This window comes from Porites lutea, chromosome 2, assembly GCF_958299795.1.
Source record: "Porites lutea chromosome 2, jaPorLute2.1, whole genome shotgun sequence".
Classification (NCBI taxonomy): domain Eukaryota; kingdom Metazoa; phylum Cnidaria; class Anthozoa; order Scleractinia; family Poritidae; genus Porites; species Porites lutea.
The window spans coordinates 14,673,354-14,697,647 of NC_133202.1; the positions used below are offsets into that span (position 1 = coordinate 14,673,354).

The 24,294-nt window shown below is 38.4% G+C and overlaps 1 protein-coding gene and 1 pseudogene across 1 annotated transcript in view; one reads left to right on the forward strand and one right to left on the reverse strand.

Moving 5' to 3' along the window:
• Nucleotides 1–8,470, reverse strand: part of LOC140925682 (uncharacterized) — a 19,032-nt gene extending 10,562 nt beyond the window's left edge. Inside the window, exons 1-10 of the mRNA XM_073375583.1 lie at nucleotides 8,372–8,470; nucleotides 8,111–8,275; nucleotides 7,325–7,438; nucleotides 6,616–6,741; nucleotides 6,418–6,514; nucleotides 5,239–5,457; nucleotides 4,426–4,805; nucleotides 3,378–3,545; nucleotides 1,659–1,775; nucleotides 973–1,092 (exon numbers count right to left, since the gene is read on the reverse strand). Coding sequence (XP_073231684.1) covers nucleotides 973–1,092; nucleotides 1,659–1,775; nucleotides 3,378–3,545; nucleotides 4,426–4,805; nucleotides 5,239–5,457; nucleotides 6,418–6,514; nucleotides 6,616–6,741; nucleotides 7,325–7,438; nucleotides 8,111–8,275; nucleotides 8,372–8,470 — 1,605 coding nt within the window. The remainder of the gene's footprint in view (nucleotides 1–972; nucleotides 1,093–1,658; nucleotides 1,776–3,377; nucleotides 3,546–4,425; nucleotides 4,806–5,238; nucleotides 5,458–6,417; nucleotides 6,515–6,615; nucleotides 6,742–7,324; nucleotides 7,439–8,110; nucleotides 8,276–8,371) is intronic.
• A 76-nt stretch (nucleotides 8,471–8,546) lies between these two features.
• Nucleotides 8,547–24,294, forward strand: part of LOC140925683 (uncharacterized) — a 29,918-nt pseudogene continuing 14,170 nt past the window's right edge.

Here is a 24,294-nt window from a genome sequence, read left to right on the forward strand (position 1 = left end):
AAATAGAGATACCAATAAAGCGCATATGACAGTTTTCGCTTCAGTTTGAACTGGAAAGATTCTTCTTTTGAGGATACACCTTTCTAACAATTTGCCCACCGGGTATCATAGAAAAACCCTTACTAAGACAAACAAATCTTCAACGATATGGATACTCGGGGATAGACATATATACACGTAATATTTCTGATCACCGATGTTTACTGTCTGTTCTCTCAGCTTTCTGATATAAGTCCGTCCTATTATTTAAAAATTCCCTTCCAAAGGTTGTAAACGTTACAGGTCAAAATTAAATTCAGGTTAAAATTTTTCAACCTAGATTGATTCTTAATTTTCTTTGTCTCCCAGTCCTAATTATACATGAATTAGGGCTAGGAGACAAACGAAATTGATGTTCAACCTATGCAGTTGAAAAAATTTTAACCTGATTTTAATTTTTGACATGAAATATGCAGCATCTGGAAAAGCCATTTTGAATCGTGCTGAGCAACCTGGTGCACATATTCAAAACTCAATTCCATCAATTCGCCGGAAACTCAAGTGCCCACCGCACAATATAATTTAAATAGATTTCCAGTCAATTAGGTTTCCGCCTGTGGAACGAATGACGTCACTAATAGGAGGTCAGACTGGTCCGTACGATCCAACATAATGACTTTCCAAGGAAGAAGTACACCTGTGTATGACTCCGACATTTAAGAGTTTGTTTCTTTGCTTAAAAAAGACAATGATTTTCGACAAACGGGATAGAGAGGAGAAGTCGTTACGTCACGTTATCGTGGTAGCAAAATTTACGGATCACAACAAGCCGTGGTGCTGACAACATAAATTTCCAAAAAGAAAGAAAAAACGCTAGCCCATAATTTTCAGCAATCGTTGGACAATGCAAATGGTCTCTGTCAAGAAAGGTCGTTAAGATTAACAAATGTCGCTACAGTAACAATGTGACGTCACACTTCTCCTTTCTTTTACCTCAATCCATGTTGTAATGCCATTATGCACTGGTGCGGAGTTTCCAGGAGCCGTGCTGCTGTGATTGGCTGTAAGTAACACCGAAGGTGTCGTGTTGTAGCCTCTTTCAAACTTCACAAACTGTCATTTAAAATAAATAAGCTGAAAAAAAATTTACGCTAATATAGAAACCAAGGAGTAAGCGTCCGCTTTTTTAAAATGAACTTTGTTGCTACAGGAAAAGAATCTTAGCTGCTGACAGATCTGTCTCCGATTTTTAAGACAACTTTTCCGCCCTCTTTTCTCTTATTATTCCCACATAAAATTTGTGTTTACCGTATTTATTCGAATAACGCCGCGGTGTTTATTTAATTTTTAACGTTTCTAATGCGGCATTTATTCAAGGGCGGCGTTTATTGCGAAATCACCTTTTTAAAAATCACTGACAACAGTTATTGTAAATCGTTTGTAAATATTATGTAATTTAAAGGTTCCAGTGTCTCTCTTATTTTGCTGAGATAAAATCGTAAGTGTCTGGATGGTGTAAATTACCAAGTTGTACCGAGGTTTTTCTTATTATCGTCGAGTAAACGCTTCATTCTTCTGATTAGGTGCGGCGTCTATTCGAGGGCGGCCTTTTTATCGAATAAATACGGTAGTTCCTTTTATATGTCATTTTAACTGTGTTTTTCTTCCCTTTTACTCACCTGGCAGTAAGCGTTGTTATCTTCATCTTTTGGTGGCTTTGTGTTTGTGTTTAAAAACCCTACAGAATTACCCTCAGTGAAGAACGGTTTGCTCAGCTCATCAAATACCAGCCAGTTCTGAAATAAAGTTTTTTTACAATTAAAACAGCACTGCAATCAATGAAAGTTTATATGCAACTTTCCTTCTCTTGCTTTCTTATGACTAGTCAATAAAGTCAGTATGTCATTTCTCGTCTATCAGTTAAACCGTGATATCAGTAATTTGCCATCCGTCTTTGGCCAAACATGATAACTTCTGCACGCACTAACACAAACGGACATATTCATTTTAATTTTGACGTGACTCCTAGGTTCAAAACATATAATAATAATAATAATAATAATAATAATAATAATAATGATAATAATAATAATAATAATGGTTTATTAACAGATCCACTGGGTGGCTCCTCCCTGTTAAAGTATATCAATTACAATTAAATAAATCAAATCATTATAAGTTGTTTACAAATTATGCAATATACAATTAGTATAGGTAATAGCATGATTTGTAGTGATATTTGGCATAAATACCACGAGTGATATTTCAAAATTGTTATACCTAATTTCACGAGCCGTTAGGCGAGTAAAATTTGAGACAATTTTGAAATATCACGAGTGGTATTTCTACCAAATATCACGTACGAATCATGCTATTATTTGTTTATACTACTACCCGCAAAAGGTTTGTAATTTTCACATGTAGTTATTTCAAATTAAGCTGAAATACCACTGCTCTAAGCCAATCAGATTGCAGAAATTTCTTATGTAGTAGTATAAAAAGAAGAAGCAGGTTTAACATAATCGAAATTACAGTAAAACTAACTAATCACTCTGTACTCTGTTACGTAAAAAATTCCTTGAAAGTCTTAAAAAGGTTCTGTAATCTTTACAGTTTCTAATAGTTTCTGGTAGATTGTTAAATAGATTCGACGCATTATCTTGGAAAGTGCCGTTTTCGGTCTGGCCACTAATCTTATTGAATTGCTTGAGAGCAGTTCCTTGGGGCATTCCAGTTTTATTATTTTAAGATAATCTGGCCAAGTCTCAGGGTTCTGCAAGGCTTTAAAGCATGATTTCAGGAGGTTCAAATCTCTTCTCTCATTGATTGGAAGCCATTCGATTTAAAGTACATCCCGAACGTTCTTAACATAGTGACCGAGTACAAAACTTGTGGCAGCAAATTGAACCCGTTGCAAACGGCGAAGTAAGAATTGTGGTAGAGGGTAAAAAACCAGATCGGCATAATCTAGTTTTGACACTGAATCAATGTTTCTGCTAGTTGCTTCAGTGACACCTGCCGCGTTTGAGCTCACTGGCTTAAAACTGGTATGTCTTGAGAATTCTGTTCGCGCAATGAGGCTTTTGGAAGGTATTTGTTCTAGAATAGTTCGACTTCTTAGAATTTTCGGCTTCTTTTTTTCTAGCAGATATAATTCCTCTAAAGCTTGTTTTGGATGTACGGTGGTCATTTTAAGTCAAGGGGTTGAACATGTGGGTATAGTGAAGGGAGAGTCTTAACATTGTAAAAGGATAAGACACCTGTTAATTACCCTGTGACATGTAAAAGTTTTATTTAATTGACCCACGGACTACACTCAACGGGACGATCATATTCCACCATTTTATATTTAACTTTTTTAAAAATAAGATTTTTGAAACATTAAAACGAGAACATACCACGGTAATGTCTTCATGTTTTCCATCAAAGTTCTGCATTTCACGAAGACAGACTTTAAATGAGTCCTTATTTGGGTCTTCTGTCCATATAAGGGATGCATCATACTCCTTTCCAGTCCTCACGTGTTCCGCAGTCACAAGAACAAGAGGTATATCCTCAAACTTGTTCTGCGTAAGATTAGAGAATCTGAGGTTAGGCATTTATCGTCCGAAAATTGTACAGAATCCGTTTTGTGCGCCGTCCGATCCTAGCTATTAAAGTGACTCCCATAGTACAGCAAAGACAATCATTTGCCGTTCGTACAATAATAAAATCCCAAAAAATTATTCATAAAAAAGCTTGGAAGAGAATTTTTTTTATTCCAAATTTTTGACGGCAACGGTCCGTCTTGTTCAAGAAAACACTTTGGTCCTGCACCGTAATTTTTAGGGAGTTATTATAACTCCAAAAATGGAGTAAAAATTTTAGGTACAGGATAACCCCTTTTTTGGGGTTATTTTAACTCCTAATTTAACTCCGAATTTGGGGTCATTTTTACTCCTGAAAAAGAGTTCTTTTTACTCCCACTCTGGAGTTAAAATTACTCCGAAATGGGGTTATTTGTACTCCTTACATGGGTTGTTTTTACTCTTTTTGGAGTTAATTTAACTCTGAAAGTGGAGTAAAAATTTTAGGTACAGGATAACTCCGTTTTTGGGGTTATTTTCACTCCTCAATACCTGGGGTCACTTTTACTCCTGAAAAAGAGTTCTTTAAACTCCTTTTTGGAGTTAAAGTAACTCCACGGAAAATAACTCCACTGTAAGGAGTTAAATTAGCCCCACTAGAGGAGTTATTATAACTCCCTGAAAATTACAGTGTGGAGAACGGGGGACAAGGCCAAAATAACAGTGTGAAAAAAATAAATAAATAAATAAAAATAACAGTGTGACCTTAGCTTTGGGAACTGAGGCCAAGGTGAAAACGAGGCTGCTTCATTCAGTGTATTCAGGGTGCTGCCTTCTGGCCTCCTTTCCGAGTAGGGTATAAAGAATTTTGTGATTTTACCCTGGGAAAAGCTACATGTTCACATTTCGTTCCAGACCACCACTTTTGCATCTTAATCGTTCCCGTCATTCCATTGGGTGGTGCTCCTTGGTAAGCCAGCCAATCAACTGTCGCGAAGGGATTAAGAATTTCTCCGCTCTTTCTTCCTGCCTGCATAACGCAAACTATAAAGTTTTGGGTGTTAACACTTTCAGTCCATGAAGTGACGGCATCGTGGACTGTCACGGAGTCATTCAATTTCACGTGATTAACAGTAACTTGAACATAAAGTTGTTTATCCCGATAAAAGCGATAAGGCGGGAAATACACCGTCTGGCAGGTGGAATCTGTCCATTTTGGGGCTCGTTGAAGGTCCACACGGCCACGAACAACTGGAAAACCTTTTAAAAAGAGCATTAAAAATAAATGAGACTAAGAACCATCCTATCGTAAATACACAGGGTTTGTACAGGTCATGGAATTTAAGAATTTTATTTTCCAGGCCTGGAAAGTCATGGAATTTAATTGTCGGTCCTTGAATGTCATGGAAAATTAAAGTTTTGTTTGGTAGTTTACTTACTGCAGATGACAAAGCAAGGACAATGTAACGCGTTTTGGTGAACACCAGAGTTTGTGACTGTTGTACTGTTTAAGAAAAAAAATACCCCAAAACGGGGGAAATTTTAAAACTTTTTGAAACTGACAACTAAACCTAAGGTCTTGGAAAACTTGAAAAGATCTATGAAAAGTCGTGGAAAGTAAGGGAATTTAAAGAGCTCAAAAGAGTACGAACCCTGAATATAAGAATTCGCTCTAAAAATCAATTATTCCCACCTTCACAGCTCCCAGGATGGTAGACAAGGGTATTATCCAGGCCCTTGCAGTAGCTCAACTCTTGCCAGCATTTGTTGTCGTATGTTGTTCCACTCGCAGAGCATACTGGGTCCTGATAGGTGGGACAGTCTTCGAAACACACGCAGCGTGTTTCATGTAGACTGTATGCCTTGCAAACTCTAAAAGACGGACAAACGACATTAAGGCAAGGATCGAGGTCTGAAAAACAAAAACTAATGTAGCTTGATTACGCTTGAAATTATATGTGAGGTTAGTTTTACTACAAGAGCATCCTAATCTTGCCAACACAATAGTTCCACCAGGAGCCCATAAGCACGGAGATAGCAACTCCCTTGTGTCCATGCAACGGCGTATTCACAGACCAGTCTATTTTTAGTTCGATTTTCACTCGAATTTTGACCATCAAAAAATTTTTTACAAATAAATAATCAAAAAGCAGAGACTAGAAGACAGTGTTTCTGATGTTTTGACGGCATTTACTTTTTCTTTTTGTTATTATCGTACTATGAATGCGCACGCATATGCGTACTATGGATACGCACGCATACGAGACGGTGCTTCCATTTTCGAGGGAACCTTGTAGTACTCCAAAATTATGCTAAAAATAAACTAATCTGTGAAATCGCCGTTGCATAAGCAAAGTATGGGAGATGCACGCTCTTGTTTAAGAACTAATGATTTAGTTCGTTCAGACATGAACGCAGTTCGCAGTTAACTCCACATGTAAATGTACCCAATAGGTAACAGTTTCCCTTCTAAATTGTAAGTGATTTAATATATGCAGTGTATCTGAGACAAAAAATTTTAACTTTAGACAAGAGAGACTGAGCTATTCTCTCTTGCTGAAGATGATTTTAAAAAAATGTTAAGGCAAAGGAACCATATTTTACGTCCATAACGTTTGACAGAAATTCAACTGATAATCTTTAAGTCGACGGCTCGCTCATTTTACCCCTCTCTTTCCATCATCGCTCCATTTTAAGGGTATTTAAAGGTAGTTGAAGCTACACAGAAAGGAGAGATGTTGAAACAAGAATGTAGTGTCACCGGGGATCGAGCTTGGGACCTCACGCACCGAGGGCCGCGCACTAAACATCTGTGCCATCCTTGCATGCTCTGAAGTCATCGAAGCGTTGATTTTGCCTGTAACGCACTCACCTCCAGTGACAACGTAATTGACCGACAGAGGATCGTGTTTTGTCCCCATTCCACTCAAGTCTCTGACACAAATCATAATGGATTTCAGTCCAACTTCCTGAAATGGAACAGAAGTCGCTCTGATGAAGTTGACTTTGCACCGCATGCTCAACAATTAAAAATAAGCGAAGAACTGGAGAAAAGTATCACCTAGCATACCTCCACCCATGCTGTGACAATATTATTTTCTGGTAGAATGATGTTTTTCTTGTTGAGGTCGTAATAGTGCTGAACGGAAACCAGGACCACAGGAAGTGCGTAGAAGGTGGTGTTGTAGTTGATATTCTGTTAAAACAGTTAAAAGAGTGTAACATTCAGTCAATTTGTCAACATGAAAAAATGTACACGCTACGGCAGAATGTAGTACTAGAAGTCATTTCGAAACCCTATCATGAGCGCAACCTCTAACACATCTCGGTGAGTTTGGATTTCCTCGATCGACTGAAAAAAAACCGTCAATAGCTAAATGAGGGAACCGGTGTTTTATTGTCAAGAGTCTCGAAATCTCTCTAGTTATTTTTTTCAAATACAGAATATTATTTTGTTTTGACATTTAGTGTGAAAACAAAGCTGTGACTTTCCATGGGATTTCGATCAGACATTGTTCAAACCTTAGCAAAATCTGTTCTAAATATGACGGTAACCAAGTGCCACATGTCAAATTATATAGAAAGGGATAAAAGGCCTTTACGTCGCCGTTTGATAACCTCAGGCTTGAATTCGATGAAACGCTCACAAAATCCACAAACACGAATAACGAAAACTTTTGACCGCGAAGCACATAGGTTTCCAATCCCATCATTCCTAAAAAAAGACAGGCACGCAAGGCGTGCACAAAAACTATAACATTCTTAAAAGAGTACGATACTTGACAGAATCCATAGTTGTCATATGCTATCGGTTTACCAATGTTGGGTAAAGTTACTTCTCCTGTCTTCGTAAAATTGAAACTGGAACCGTTACCTAAAAATGCGAACCAGTCCTGCAAGTATAAAATAAATAAGTATTAGCATAAAAGTTTTGAAATCAAAATGTCTACTTTCTGGTTACAGATACTGTAAAACGATTGTTATTTCTAACCTTGTAAAAACAACAGTAAGCTATGAGAGAAAATTTTTCTGCTCAAGCCAAAGAAGCATGTTCCTGATAGTCATATATAGGATTATACCTGAGCTCAGAGGCCTTCTTAAAATAATGACCGAGTACGAAACGCGAAGTTATTATTTTTAAGAAGGCCGAGGAACGAGAGAATTGTCCGATTCAATGCACCTTTTCACCGTTTTAGAACCAGCAGGTCATAATTGTGGCCACTGAAGTGGAACAGTAACTTCATATTCGTAATAATAACTTCCTGTTACACCTCAGTGACCTGTTCTTTTGTTATTGAAAAACAAAAAAGACCTTTTCAAAGTAATAAAAAGTACATTAAAATGGTGAAAACGACGATCGAGATGGTGACGAAAATGATGATGTTGAAAGGATACTGGAAGTGTTGGTGGTGGTAGTGTTGATTATCAGTGACACGAATGTGATGATGATGAAGTGAAGATAATGGCGGGGATGGGTAACTATAATAATGACAGTAGTGATGGTGATTATTATCATAAAGGTGATGATGTCGATGATGATATTCAGATGGCAAAATTATACACACCACGACTGTATCTTGGTGTTTTCCATCAAATGGGGAGAATTCCCTGATGCACACCTCGAAACCTCCCGAACTGACATTCTCCAACCAAACATACACTGCATCATTGGGCTTTGTAGTTCGAGTGTACTTCGCCGAGAGAAAAACAAAGGGTGTTGCAGCAAAGTTCTGAAATATTCACATATCTTCGTTAGGGTAACAAAGAAACACAATTTCTAGACAGTCGATCAAGCGTTCCTGGGTGAGAAATCAATGTCGCCTTGCCTGTTTAAAGGTTAGTATGTCACATTTGGTTTCTGTTGTCCACATTCCACCAAACGCTAGGCTGCCAGATGTAGCTTGTGGTTGATCTTGGAAAGCCATCCAGTTCCATTTGATCCATCACCTGCCTCACGTGCGCATGCCTCAAATCCATGTGTACTGACGGAATGAACCCACAATGAAGCAGGTGAGTGGACATGAGAAAACGTTTCACCATGGCTTAGTGTCACGTGCACACTGACCTTAAAAGATTGATCAATAAAAGTGTATAATATGTAAATTTGGCCAGAGCTGAAAGAGAATTTTAAGTTAATTCAAAAACGACCTTCCGATGAAATTCGTCTCTCTAAAAAATACTAGTATGTAACTTGAGCCTGCGATTAATTTTCAGCCAGTAATAACTGGTCAGCGGACAACTAAAAAAAAAACGCGTGACCTAGATGAGTTGAGCTCCCTAAGCCCGTGATACAAAATCGATATCACGTGACACTGTTCAGCAGATACCCTGATTTGACAGCTGTCAATTAAGCTCAAGATGAAAGTCTTAAATTGCGACCTGCAACTCTTGCTAGAAAATGACATTTCAAATTGGTTTTCCTGTGGTGCCGACGTACAGGCGTACGGTCACGTGATTACCTAATTTTCTCGGATGCATAGATAACCAAATTTTATTGCCTATGGTTTTCCGCCATTATGAAATGCAGCAATGGAAGGGATTGTCTATTTTGTGTCATTAATCAAACTACTTGACTCCATTTTGATTTAAATAATACGTGACAGTAACGACGTTCTCGCCGTGCAAGCATTAAATAGAATAGTTTCAAACTGAGATAGACTGGATACGAGTTCATATATCAAGAGATTATCAACACAAGACCCACATGGTCCGAAAGCGCCCAAAAAGCTTTACAAACTTTTTTCTGTTTGGTTTCTCACGGATTAATAATGAACCGCGAGACACAGTTTTTCCAAACATTTAAATTACGTTTGGACATGTGTGCGGTAACACTTTTGCAAGTTTTAAATGGCTTTATCGTATTCAATATTGGCCCGATAAGGCTCGTTTTGTTCTTTGTGACTATGTGGATCTTGCGTTGATTTTTCCTTAACACACCGACTCGTATCTAATCCCCCTCGGTTCGAACCCAGGCAATGCTAAGACTTGCCTTTCCTGATGCAGTAAATGTTTCTGGGAAAAGAACTCAAGGAAGGGAAGGGCGGGGGGATGTATTCTCTAAGAGTAGAGGTCAGTGTTGGTGGTGGTATCCCACTGGTGGTATTCCCATCCGTTGGATTTTATCTGTTATTACTTTCCCGGTGAATTGCTGTGGGTTAGTCCATTTAATGCCTCATCAGTACCTTGTTTATTCCAGTTTGTCAATGGAGAAGTGGCTTCTTTTCAAACTGGCAAGTTCAACATGTCAGATAGTTTTCAAGACTGGAGCTGCAGCAGTGCCTGTTCGCAACCTCAACACTGTCATTTACCACGCTGTACAAAAGTTCCTTTCCCGGAAACATTTACTGGATCAGGAAAGGCAAGTCCACCTATTACCTGGGTTCGAACCGAGGGGGATTAGATTCGAGTCGGATGTTGGGGGAATATCATCGCAAGACCCACAATGTCAAAAAGAACAAAACGAGCTTTAAAGTTTGCTGTTTATCGGGCCAATATTGAACACGATAAAGCCATTAAAACTTGCAAAAAATGTGTTACCGGACACATATGCAGACGTAATTTAAATGTTTTGAAAAACTGTGTCTCGTTCATTATTAATCCGTGAGGAACCAAACAGAAGAGTTTTGTAAAGCTCAGTGTGCTCTTTCGGACTATGTGAGTCTTGCGTTGATAATCCCATGATATATGGACTCATACCCAGTCTATCTTAGTCTGAAACAAGTCTATTAAATCCTTACATGCCAAGAACGTCGTTACTGTCACGTATTATTTAAATCAAAATGAAGTCAAGTAGTCTGATTAAAAACACAAACTAGACAATCCCTTCCATTTCTGCATTTCATAATGGCGGAAAACCATGGGTAATAAAATCTGGGTTATCTATGCATCCGAGAAAATTGGGTAATCCCTTAACCGTACGCCCCTACACTACAGAAAAACCAATGTGAAATTTCATTTTCTAGTGAGTGTGGCAGCTCGCAATTTTAGACTTTCACTCTTGAGCTTAATTGACAGCTGTCAAATCAGGGTATCCTCTAATCAGTATCACATGACCATATCGTGGGCTTAGGGAGCTCAACTCATCTAGGTCACGCGTCTTTTTAGTTTTACCTAGACCAGTTATTACTAACTGAAATTGATCCCAGGCTCAAGTTACATATTAGCATTTTTTTTTGGACACGAATTTCCTCGCAAGGTCGTTTTTTCAATTCTATGCAGTTACCGTTGTAATGTATGAAGAGAAGCTTCTCTTTTAGCTCTGGCCAAATTAAGATATTATACTTTTTTTGTTCAAGCCTTTTAGGCCAGTGTGCACGTTTCACTAAGCCATGGTGAAAAGTTTTCACGTGTCCACTCACCTGCTGCATTGTGGGTTCATTCTGTCAATACACATGGATTTGAGGCATGCGCACGTGAGGCAGGTGATGGATCAAATGGAACTGGATGGTTTTCCAAGATCAACCACAAGTTACATCTGGTAGCATAGCGTTTGGTGGAATGTGGACAACAGAAACCAAATGTGACATACTAACCTTTAAACAGGCAAGGCGACATTGATTTCTCACCCAGGAACGCTTGATCGACTGTCTAGAAATTGTGTTTCTTTGTTACCCTAACGAAGATATGTGAATATTTCAGAACTTTGCTGCAACACCCTTTGTTTTTCTCTCGGCGAAGTACACTCGAACCACAAAGCCCAATGATGCAGTGTATGTTTGGTTGGAGAATGTCAGTTCGGGAGGTTTCGAGGTGTGCATCAGGGAATTCTCCCCATTTGATGGAAAACACCAAGATACAGTCGTGGTGTGTATAATTTTGCCATCTGAATACCATCATCGACATCATCACCTTTATGATAATAACCACCATCTCTACTGTCATTATTATAGTTACCCATTTATCTTCACTTCAACATCATCACATTCATGCCACTGATAATCAACACTACCACCATCAACACTTCCAGTATCCTTTCAACATCATCATTTTCGTCACCATCTTGATCGTCGTTTTCATCATTTTAATGTACTTTTTATTACTTTGGAAAGGCCTTTTTTGTTTTTCAATAACAAAAGGATAGGTCACTGAGGTGTAACAGGAAGTTATTATTACAAATATAAAGCTACTGTTCCACTTCAGTGGCCACAATTATGACTTGCTGGTTCTTAAACAGTGAAAAGGTGCATTGAATCGAATAATGCTCTCGCTCCTCGGCCTTCTTAAAAATAATAACCTCGCGCTCCGCAGTTGGTCATTAGAGGATGTTAGCATCGACAACGAGTACGAGTTCTAGAACGAGATCAGCGATTTTGCGTACTGCGCATCCGTTCTGCGCATCTCCACGTTTTCAAGTCGTCCTGTCAAGTTGCACTACGACGAGTTCTCACCAAAAACTCGAAGTGGGTAGAACGACTGGGAAGAGCTGGTTTTCAAAGGTAAATTCCGATCGTTTAATTCAGTTTCTTTTCGTTTCTAGCCTCTCTTTATCATCTTGAACATTCCTTATATTATGTTTTATGTAAAATACTGCTTTTGAAGTCGAGGAAAAGCAACCGAACGCGATATTTCCTACACAGAGTAAATTTGCATTTACCCGGGAAAGTTTCATGTCTCTCCACAGGCCTCACAATAACATGCGGAATCTCATAATTTTATTTTCTATAAACTCGAACTCGAACTCGCTAACATAGAAAGCTGAGAAAACGACTTCGAGTACGAGTACGGCATAAGGTCGTTCTCGTACTCGTACTCGTTGCTGATGCTAACATCCTCTATTATTTTAAGAAGGCCGAGGTGCTCAGGCATTATCCTTTATATGACTATCAGGAACAGGCTTCTTTGGCTTGAGCAGAAATTATTCTCTCTCATAGCTTACTATTTTCTTTACAAGTTTAGAACGAACAATCGTTTTACAGTATTTGTAATCAGAAAGTGAAAATTGTGATTTCCAAACATTCATTCTATACTTGCAGGACTGGTTCGCATTTTTGGGTAACGCTTCCAGTTTCAATTTTACGAAGACAGGAGAAGTAACGTTTCCCAACATTGGCAAACCGACAGCATATGACAACTATGGATTCTGTCAAGTATCGTACTTTGATAAGAAAGTTGTATAGTTTTTGTGCACGCCTTGCGAGCCTGTCTTTTTCTAGGAATCATGGGATTGCAAACCCATGTGCTTCGCGATCAATGCTTTTGTTATTCGTGTTTGTGGATTTTGTGCGCGTTTCACCGAATTCAAGCCGGAGGTTATCAAACGGCGACGTAAAGGCCTTTTATCCCTTTCTAAATAATTTGACATGTGACAGTTGGTTACTTCCATATTTAGGACAGATTTTGCTGAGGTTTGAATAAACCTTTCCAGATCAAAATCCCAAAGAGGGTCACATACTTCGTTTTCTTCACACTAAATGTCAAAACAAAATAATATCCTGTATTTGAACAAAATAACAAGAGAGATTTCGAAACTCTTCACAACAAAACACCGGTTACCTCATTTAGCTATTGACGGTTTAAGCGCTTTCCAGTAGATCGAAGAAATCTCGCAAACTTGCCGTGAGATGTTAGAAGTTGCGGTCATGATTGGGTTTCACAATAATTTCTAGTACTACAATGTACATTCTGCCGTAGCGTGTACATTTTTCCAGGTTAACAAATTAAGACTAAGTATTACACTCTATTAACTGTTTTAACAGAATATCAACTACAACACCACCTTCTACGCGTCACCTGTGGTCCTGGTTTCAGTTCATCACTATTATGAGCGCAACCAGAAAAACATCATTCTACCAGAAAATAATATTGTCACAGCATGGGTGGAGGTATGCTAGGTGATACTTTTCTCCAGAACTTCGCTTATTTTTAATTCTTGAGCATGCGGCGCAAAGTCAACTTCATCAAAGCTACTTCTGTTCCATTTCAGGAAGTTGGACTCAAATCCATGAAGATTTGTGTCAGAGACTTGAGTGGAATGGGGACAAAACACGATCCTCTGTCAGTCAATTACATTGTTACTGGAGGTGAGTGCTGCACAGGCGAACTGAACGCTTTGATGACTTCAGAGTATGCAAGGATGGTACAGATGTTTAGTGCGCGGCCCTCGGTGCGTGAGATCCCAAGCTCGATCCCCAGGGACATCATATCCTTGTTTCAACATCTCTCCTTTCTGTGTAGCTTTAACTAGGTTTTAAAATACCCTTAAAATGGAGCATTGATGCAGAGAGGGGTGTAAAATGAGCGAACCGTCGACCTTACGTTTATCAGTTGAATTTCTCTCAAAAGTTATCGACGTAAAATATGATTCCTTTGCCTTAACCTTTTATAAAATCATCTTAAGCAAAAGAGAATAGCTCAGTCTCTCTTGTCTAAAGTTATATGTTTTCATTTCATATACACTGCATATAAATAACTTACTTATTTAGAAGGGAAACTGTCACCCATTGGGTACACTTACATGTGGAGTTAACAACAAACTGCGTTCATGTCTGAACCAATTAAAACATTAGTTCTTAACCCAGAGCGTGTAACTCCTATACTTGGCCTATGCAACAGCGATTTCACAGATCAGTTTATTTTTAGCATCATTTTGTAGCCTTATTTCCCGCGAAACTCGTATGCGTGCGCATCCATAGCACAATAATAACAAAGAGAAAAAGTAAATGCTGTCAAAACATCAGAAATGCTATCTTCTAGTCTCCGTTTTTAACTGATTGATTTGTAAGAATTTAATTATTTGATGGTCAAAATTGGCGGGAAAATCGATCTTAAAATAGACTGGTCTGTGAATACGCCTTTTCACGGTCACAAGGGAGTTGCTCCCTCCGTGTTATAGGCTCTTGGAGAAACTAACTTTTCTAAGAGGTTATCGTGTTTGCAAGATTAGGAGGCTCTGGTAGTAAAACTAACCTCACATATAATTTCAAGCAGTAATCAAGCTAATTATTTTTTTTGTTTTCAGACCTCGATCCTTGCCTTAATGTCGTTTGTCCGTCTTTTGGAGTCTGCAAGGCATACAGTCCACATGAAACACGCTGCGTGTGTTTCGAAGACTGCCCCACCTATCAGGACCCAGTATGCTCTGCAAGTGGAACAACATACGACAACAAATGCTGGCAAGAGTTGAGCTACTGTAAGGGACTGGACAAAACCCTTGTGTATCACCCTGGGAGCTGTGAAGGTGGGAATAACTGATTTCTAGAGCGAATTCTTAAATTTACAATAGGATGGTTCTTAGTCTTATTTATTTAAATGCTCTTTTGTAAAGGTTTCCCAGTTAACCGTGGCCGTGTTGACCTTCACCGCGCTCCAAAATGGACAGATTCTACCTGCGAGACGGTGTATTTCCCGCCTTATCGTTTTTATCCGGATAAACAAGTCCTGGTTCAAGTTACTGTAAATCACGTGGAATTGAATGACTCCGTGACCGTCCACGATGCCGTCACTTCATGGACTGAGAGTGTTAACTCCCAAAATTTTACAGTTTGCGTTATGCAGGCAGGAAGAAATAGCAAAGAGAACTTGAATCCCTTTGCGACTGTCGATTGGCTGGCTTACCAAGGAGCACCACCCAATGGAATGACAGGAACGATTAAGATGCAAAAGTGGTGGTCTGGGACGAGATGTGAACATGTAGCTTTTCCCAAGGTAAAATGACTAAGTTAAAAGATAACATCCCATCATTTTTCTTATAATAACAGCGTCGAAGAGTCCCTGCTCTGACCGAAGGCCAGGTGGGAGGCAGGAAAGGAGCACCCTGAATGAACACATGCGGCCTCGTTTTCACCTTGTCCCAGTTCCCAAGGTCAAGATCAGACTGTGATCTTGGCCAAAGTGTTTTCTCGATCAGGACGGACAGTTGCGGTCGAACATTTGGAATGAAAAATGACTGTTCCACGCATTTGATATATATATATATATATATATATATAATTATAAATTAGTTTTTTGAGTAGAACGTATTTCGTAGAGCGCTCGACTCAATTGATTGAGGAGCATCAGCTATAACTTCACAGAAGTTCAGGTTTCACGAGTAATCATCGTTTTATTGCTACAGAACTGTCTCGTATGGTACAAGGACCACACTCATCAGGCAATTTTGACGACTGAACTGTTGGAATTGGAAGGCTGGCGGCTAAATGCGAAAATTTAAATGGTTGCTATGGTAGATGCGTTACATTCAGGTTATATGAAACTGTTGAAAGGGTTGCTAGGTAACAAAAACATTATATAAGAGGGATTATCTGTCGTTATAAAAAATGTGATATAAGCGGGTTTTAAGCTACGTTACTCTAAAGTTTCCAAGTACATATCGGTTTCTGTGGGGGCATGAACTTATTAATTCGTTTCTTCTGTTGAGGCTACACAGTTCTTTTTTACAGATGATTATGAATCTTTCATTCAGGCAAAGACTACATTTTTTGTTAATATTGCTGTAGGGTTTACATTTCTTAAGAATTTTCGACAAACTTTAAGGAACGTTACAGGAACCACAAAACATCCTTTCGAGACTCGAAAAGAAGAAATGAAACAGAACTCTCCAAATATGTTTGGAACATACAAAACGAAAAGAAACCGTTTCAGATTAAATGGAAAGTTCTTAAGAAATGTAAACCCTACAGCAACATTAACAAAAAATGTAGTCTTTGCCTGAATGAAAAGTTCATAATCATCTGTAAAAAAGAACTGTGTAGCCTCAACAGAAGAAACGAATTAGCAAGTTCATGCCCCCACAGAAACCGATATGTACTTGGAAACTTTAGAGTAACGTAGCTTAAAACCCGCTTATATCACATTTTTTATAACGACAGATAATCCCTCTTATATAATGTTTTTGTTACCTAGCAACCCTTTCAACAGTTTCATATAACCTGAATGTAACGCATCTACCATAGCAACCATTTAAATTTTCGCATTTAGCCGCCAGCCTTCCAATTCCAACAGTTCAGTCGTCAAAATTGCCTGATGAGTGTGGTCCTTGTACCATACGAGACAGTTCTGTAGCAATAAAACGATGATTACTCGTGAAACCTGAACTTCTGTGAAGTTATAGTTATATATAATTATATTTTTTTTGTATTTTATTATTGCTACACAAGGCGAATGAATGTCTTTGCTGTACTAAGTTACAAGATTTTTATAAGAACCACTTTGTAATTAACGATTTCGTTAGTAACTAAAATGATGGCGTATAAGACAGATTCTGTACAATTTTAAGATACTAAATGTTTAATCTCTAGTTTCTTAAACCTTACACAGAATAAGTTTACGAAGATACCTCTAATTCTTGTGACCGCGGAACACTTGAGGACTGGAAAGGAGTATGATGCGTCCCTAATATGGGCAGAAGATCCAAATACGGACTCATTTAAGGTCTGTCTTCGTGAAATGCAAAACTTTGATGAGAAACATGAAGACATTACCGTGGTACGTACTCCTTTTAATATATTAAAAATCTTATTCTTACAACAGTGAAATATTTAACAAATATATTCCATGTTGCCGTGCGGATGTTCAGTAATAGATCACAGATGACGTCAAAATGTCGTAAAAACAAAGAAGTGGCACACGAGTCGCAGGCGAGTGTGTCACTGTTGTTTTCACCACATTTTGACGTCCACTGTGATCTATTACTGAACAGACCCACGGCAACATGGAATCTATTTTTTTTTAAACAATGATCAGAAAAGAAAAAGACCGATACACATACCTGCCTCGAACCGCTTGACCTTTTGAGGATTTGTGCTAGTTTAGGCATTTTTTAAGTCCCAAACCCAACTTTTTATCTTAGCTTCTTCTTTATCTTACTTGTGTACAGTTTCTTCGAAAAGTTTTTCACCGTCTTTTCTTGCTCAAAGAAGAATAATAGCGAAAACATTTTGCAAAACAGCGAGTCTCTCGTAGCGAAGACACACGATGGCAACTGTTGTGAAGATTTCTTGTAGTTTAGGCATTGTCAAGTAGTCAATAGCTTTTTTGGTCTCCGTTTCTCCATTTTTCTTCTTTGTAAATAGCTCCTGCTAAACTTTTTCCGAAGCTTTCACTTGCCTCAATCCGAAATAATCTCACAAACATTTTCAAAACCGCGTGCCATGTTGAACAAAACAAAGAAAACAAGTTTCCCGTGACGTCATCCATGTATTTGTACTCTAATAGATCATGGGCAACGAAGAATCACAGCGCGCGTAGCATTCACATCATTGTATAAAATTTGGTGGAACATGATCGTCCGGGAGAGTGTAGTCCTGGGGCAACTAAATAGTGTAGTTATTAAGTGTAGCTATTGCTTTAGAGTCTGAAAACAATAGGTACACTTCTGAATTACACTTGTAAAAGTTCTTTTAAATTTGACTCCTGAATAGGCCTGTTTACAGCGAACAAAATTTGGACAACCTGTGCGGTAGTCATTATCACAGTCAAAGTGACTAACCTTGTCTCTTGAAGAAGGATATTGTTGTTGTTTTAACCCTGTTATCAATTATGAGCTGAAGTAATTATACAAATAATGTCAGATCCCGAGGTAAACAGTTAATTTTGTTTTCTCTCGACTCGAGGGAAATCAAAACTAACTGGTTTCTTGAGGGACCTGACATTAAAGTGCTACTACGATCAAAATTTAATGTCAAGTTTGTTACAAAAACGCTTTCTTTTCAACTTATCAGAAGTGACTGTGCCTGTTTCGGTCATTGAAATGAACTTTGGCGCCCTTTAAGTGAAAATATTGAGCTTGAAAATGTCGGTTTTTCGCGTCCGCCATTACAAATTTATTTTCCAGTGAGGCCACGGTTTGGAGTTGCGGTCTTCTAATACAAAGCTATTGTTTTCTGACTTGTGACGTCATTTTCTGAACGCGCCGAGAAAAACAAACCTGAACCGTGAGAAAAGAGAGAGCGATTTTCAAAGCTTCGCTCTTCTTCGCCTGATTCTGGAATTGTAAAGGAGGAAATCATCGATTACGATGACTCTGTAGAACCAGCACCGACTGAATATGAGAAAGTCAAATACTGAGGGTAGCTAGCCTCAGAGAAGGAAGAAATACACACTTCGCCAAGTCGTATTTTATGCACTTTGTGCCGAGGGAGATTTGGACTACTGGTAGGTGTACTTATATATGCGTACTGCTATAACAATAAAACACAGGAAAGATGATCGAGAGTCCGCACCAATTTTACCTGCCTTCTAGCCATTCGCGAGTGCACATTTATCCAAGTTTAGATAAAGTTTTGCTTTATAGCACTTCAGGCACAGCGAATCAGAGTGGGTACAGTTTTCAGTTCAGCTAAGTTTCAGTCCTAAAGCAGCTCGTTGTCATGTTTTTTTTTTACCATCTCACACGGACTGCCGTCCTTTATTATTGAAAATTTAATTGTTACTTTAGTGTTGCATATCTCAGTTGATGATTTAATTAGATCTAATGTCATAAAAGTTAATCTACTCACTTCGCTCGCTCTGCCTTGATTTGGTATATCAATTTAATAATTTTCAGTGCTGACATTAAAGACTGTCACATTCTTTGTAGCTAATATTTTTTTCTGAAAAGGCTATGTCTGCCTATGCCTTCCCTATCGATTGACAGCAGATTATTATTGCCACTTATAAATTGCAACACTAATAAAAATTCAGAAATTTCACCTCATCCGACTATTGTCAATGATATCCCCTTGTATTCCCATAATTTTTGTAGATCGCTTTATGACATTGTTTTACTATTATTCAAACCCAGGTGTGCATATTTTTGGCTAGACAAGAAAATATATACAGTGGAACGGTTAATACAGACATGCTATGATGTCGGTATTATGTGGGTGTCCGTATTATCCAGGTGTCCATTTTAAGTTAGCTCTCTGGAAAAAAGTCACAGACACGTGATTCATTTGATATATAGCATAAAGGAACAAGGAGGAAGAAGGGTAGGAACAATGACTGTAACAAAAAGCCAAGGACGTGAAACTTGTTGAGTAGGAGGCAGAAAATTTATCAAAGTACTACAAACAGGGGAAGAAAGAAAGACGTATCAAAATCAAATGTGGCATGCTATTTGCCTGCAGATGTTTAAGTAATAAAAACTAGTGCACTTGGTACAATGTCTTCAATTGGAACATCATTGTGACAAGAAAAATAAAAAGTGCCTAGGTAACCAGTGTCTGTAAACCTGGATTAAGAATATATAGGAATTTCTGACTTTAAACACAGAAAAGTGTTTGTTGTCCACATTAACTACTGTGCGTACTAAGCTGGTTAATTTTAAAGAAAAAAATGTGAGCTTTTCCTCAGGACAAACAAAACTGCCCGTTATATATGGGCGTCAAATTAAGTGGGTGTTTGTAGATCATAGAGTGGGTTATCACTGCATTAATAAATTATTATTTGCAACTAACTTTATGTAATGAAAAACTAAATGGTTCAGTACATCACTTTGCACGATTCTGCTGATAACACAGTGTGCCATAAATTCACTTGCCTCTAGGAAGAAGTGTCACCAAGTGGAAATTATGTTCATCATGGAGGCCCATCCTTGATTGTGCTCTATGGGTTTTTCTTGCTGGTTTTTTCCATTGTGAAATATTATTAGAAACTAGCATTTTAAGAGTTAAAACCCCCAACAGGGCCTGGGGAGCAGTTTTTTAAGTGCAGGGGCCGGTGACCACCTACATTGAGGTGCGCCGGGAGGGGAACATTTTTTGCTGTTCCCTCTTTGAGGCTGTTTAGAACTGTTAGATTACTGAACCTCTCTTTGAGTCATTGTTGAGCAGAGTCATGTTTATAAATTTCAAGCTGCTGAAAAGTACCTTTCTCCTGTTCTGCGTGATTGCACATGCTGGATCCACCACTAGAAGTTTGCAGATCATGATATTACACAGTAGGTTCCTGTAACGCCTTCATTTTGTCTTGTATGTCATTGAAATGCGTCAGAGACCACATGATCAGCCGATATAATACATTTTAAGAAACCGTGGTTTGTGGAGTAGAACGAGGTAGAACCTCTATATAAGCTAATATACCTCGTTATAATGAACATATTTTGCCAGTCCCTTGGCCCTTTGTTTTGTCGAGGTTCCACAGTAATAAATTTTATATATTTATTTTTCAAAAAGTGGGGCAGCCCCTTCCCCCTGCGCGGGCCCTGCCCTAGCTTGGCTAAGGCTATATAATACCCCCAAAATAGACTATGCTAAATCAGGCAACAACAAAAAATAATAATAAAATTGCAGCCCTTAAACAGTATTACAATCCTTGGTTTGTTTATGTACAACTGTACCGTACTCACTGGTATGATTGAAAAATAATGGATTTTTATATTGCATACCGTACACACAATGTAAGTAAGACCAAAACGTGTCCTCCAGGTTCTAAGCTGGGACCTCACATTTATCTTGGGATCAACAAGTGTACAGATCAATATTGTCAGGCTAGGGTGGAGAGTGCTTATGTAAGTGGGAAGGGGCGATGAAGCCACCTCATTTATAGGAATAACATTAGTCTATCCCAGATTAAAAGATACCCCAAGGTTTTCTGAAGTAGCAAGGCTATGCTCTAAGAAAAATTGAAAGGAGCCCAGTGCTCTGAACCTGTGAAATCCTGGGTGCCCAGCACATGATTTTAATGAAAAAATTTCCTAGTTGCCCCGGAACAATAGTTAAGCACCACGGGCCAACCGGGTGCTGGTAGAGCACAACCTTGAGTAGTGAAACATAAAGCGGCAGTGAGGAGCAGGGAACATGAAACTATCTCATGCACATGTACATAACCCTTACTTGCGGTAAATATTTCAGTGACCAAACCTTGGTGATTATTCATTTAACTTGCAATCTGTCAGTCACATCTCAAATAATGATTTATAAACTCTAATAACTATTATAAGAATTCAATGCCGGAATGCAAAACTTTTCTTTATTCACTCAGAAGAATAACAATACACAACATTCAAGATAGGATCACAATTTTATTTTAAAGACCACATCAGTAAATGGTAATAATTCTTGCTGTATTTTACAAAATTGCAAAAAAGTTTTTGCAATAAACTTGTGTGGGCTCTCTTTCTTTAGCTTGTAGTTTGAACTGACAATGTGTCTGTGCAGTTTAAATCAGGCTCTGAGTTTTGGGAAGACTAAAATTGAAAAAAGCATACCTTGTGTTTAGTGAGGGTTATTGCGACCAGAATGTTGGAAATACTAAGGAACTTACTGTATATTAAAATATCATACCATTCAGATTGCACAATGATCCTGATAGATTTTAATATTTTATAATAAAAATTTACAAATAGAGCTTTAAAGCGTTTTATAAAATCTCCAAGGAATGTTAAAGGTGGTAACAGAACAAATAGTACACTACAAAAGCAAGGTGTGAGCAATTATAGTGTTTACAAAACTAGAGGGCTCTCTGTGATCTGTCGCCTTAGGGCAAAACCTTTCTGAGGGTTTCCTAAAAGTTTCGTAGTCGTCGCGTTCAAGTCGAAAAAAGGTCTAAGAAAAAATTTACCTTCGATGACTTCGCCTGTAGTAAAAGCAAAAATAACCACCGGCGATATAAATAAACTTAACAATGAGCATAGGGGACATTCACTGCAAGGTTTGCGAACTGTAAGCTTACCTCCATGCGCTCCCTCTTCATACGAAGATTTCTTTCACATTCAAGGTCTGTTGATTGATCTTTCTTCCATATGCTGGTAAAAGATCCAAGTTTAATCTTCCGCCACGGTAGCTGGTTTGCGTTGAAAGCCCCGGTAAATTCTATTGCATCACTCTTCGAAGTTATTAAACCGAGAAAACAGCGAAACTGTCAGCTGCAAACAAACCTATTCCTCGAATCTCTCATTCAGTTGGTCAGACTCGCGTGCAGCCCAATTCTATCGATTGAAACGGTTGCTGCACACATACGGGGCCTAATGTAGTAAGATCGAAAGAGTTTTCCTAAACAAGAACGCATCGAGGTGGGAGGGAAGGGAATTTTATTTGAGCAGGGTTCTTTCAAGAAATTTGTCATGCTGTGTGTGCTGCGTTAAGAAAATGACGTCACAAAGCAATTGTCTTGTGTTCTTGGTAACCAGGCCACAGGAACATAGCGTTGTAATGGCGGACGAAAACTAATGGTTTTGGAGCGCAAAAAAATACCACTTTCCTTAATCGTATGAAGCCATAATTTGCACACCATGTACTTCAAGTACTAAACTGCCAATCTAGTGAAAAAAAATGGTAGTCAAGAATTTGATCGTAATAAGAGGAGCGAATGAAAACAGTCGACTCGGTTCTTATAAGAACACAAATTTAATTCTCAGAGCCACTGAATGAATGATTTTCCTAAGTACTTTTCTTATTACCTGCATCTTTTTTCTCCACCAGCTGCTGTTTCTCCTCAGGGATACATAACTGTCAAAATCGTTGCTTTTTAAAGTGAGGCTTCATGTTTGTGTTCATCCCCGAAAGTGAAAACTGGCAGTATTTTTTCCGCCGCTTTCCACCATGCTTTGATCACGTACTGTAATGTATCCCGAGCGTGGTACAATTGCTCAAACGTATCACGATAGGGATACATTTGATTTTAGCAAGAGAGAATGATTGATTTTAGTCGAGGCGATGTGACCAAGAATCAACCAATGGCAGTCCCTGTTTAGTTGAGTGAAAGTCTTGGAATATAACAATGCTTAATGTTTTTACTCATACACAAAATGCTCCCGTAGAGTTATGAAGAAGATATCAAAGTGAAACAAAATTATATGAGAGAAGAGAAACCATGGTAATTTTTCAGGTGATTTTTGCAGGCATAGCATCAAAACTTGAAAAAGTTGGCCCAGCTTTTTCAGGTTTCAATCCACCAAATCCATCCTTGCCATTCGTAACAACAGACAGGAAACGGATTCAATGCCTAAAAATAATCTTAAAAAACAAAAAAAAAACTGGACCGTTATATGTGGAATTCAATTGATGCGAAAATAGTTTTAGCTTTTCGAAAAAAAGGAAACAGCGTGACATAACCTCTTTAAAGAAAGACTTTTTCTAATCCAAAAAAGACAAACGTTTATAAGATCGAATTATATTTGTTGGAAAAAAGAACCCGAAAATTCAAGTCAAGACTAAACTATTTTCGTTGAAGTTATGCAATTCAAAAGCCTTTAAATATCACCCACATTGTAAGAACAGTATTCTCAAGACATCAACACTTTAACGCCAATGACCGCCAATACGATAATGGTTTGAACCCAGGAGTCAAGTCATAAGTAAGTTGAGGGTGAGTCCATACGTATCCAGATATTTTTGAAAACGGAGATTTTTTCCTCCTTTTTCAAAAAATACGCACCCACACGTAACGTATTTGAATTGTTTTCGCCCTTCCACACGTAAAAGCTAAAACAATGGAATTAAGATAGAATCCCTCACGAAGCATGCGTCATGCTAGACGTATATGATGTATGACATCATCTTACTCGAAAACCTCGGTTTTCGTCCGTTTACACGTAAACGAGAAGTCGGCGTTTTCAAAAATCTCCACTCTGGAAAGCGTTTTTGAAAAGATGCGTTTTCAGTGACCGTTTTCACCGGATACGTGTGGACGGTCGGCCTAACCAGAGGAAAAATCTCTGTTTTCAAACAAAAAGGGATACATGTGGACGAGGCCTTAATATGACTGTTTGGGTGAGTGTGTGAAGAAGTCGTCATCATAACAGTCAAAGTGACTTTTGTATCATCTCGTTGGTGTTATTAACCATAACGCCACAGAAATTACAATGGCAAAGGACGGATCGAGACGTACCTCT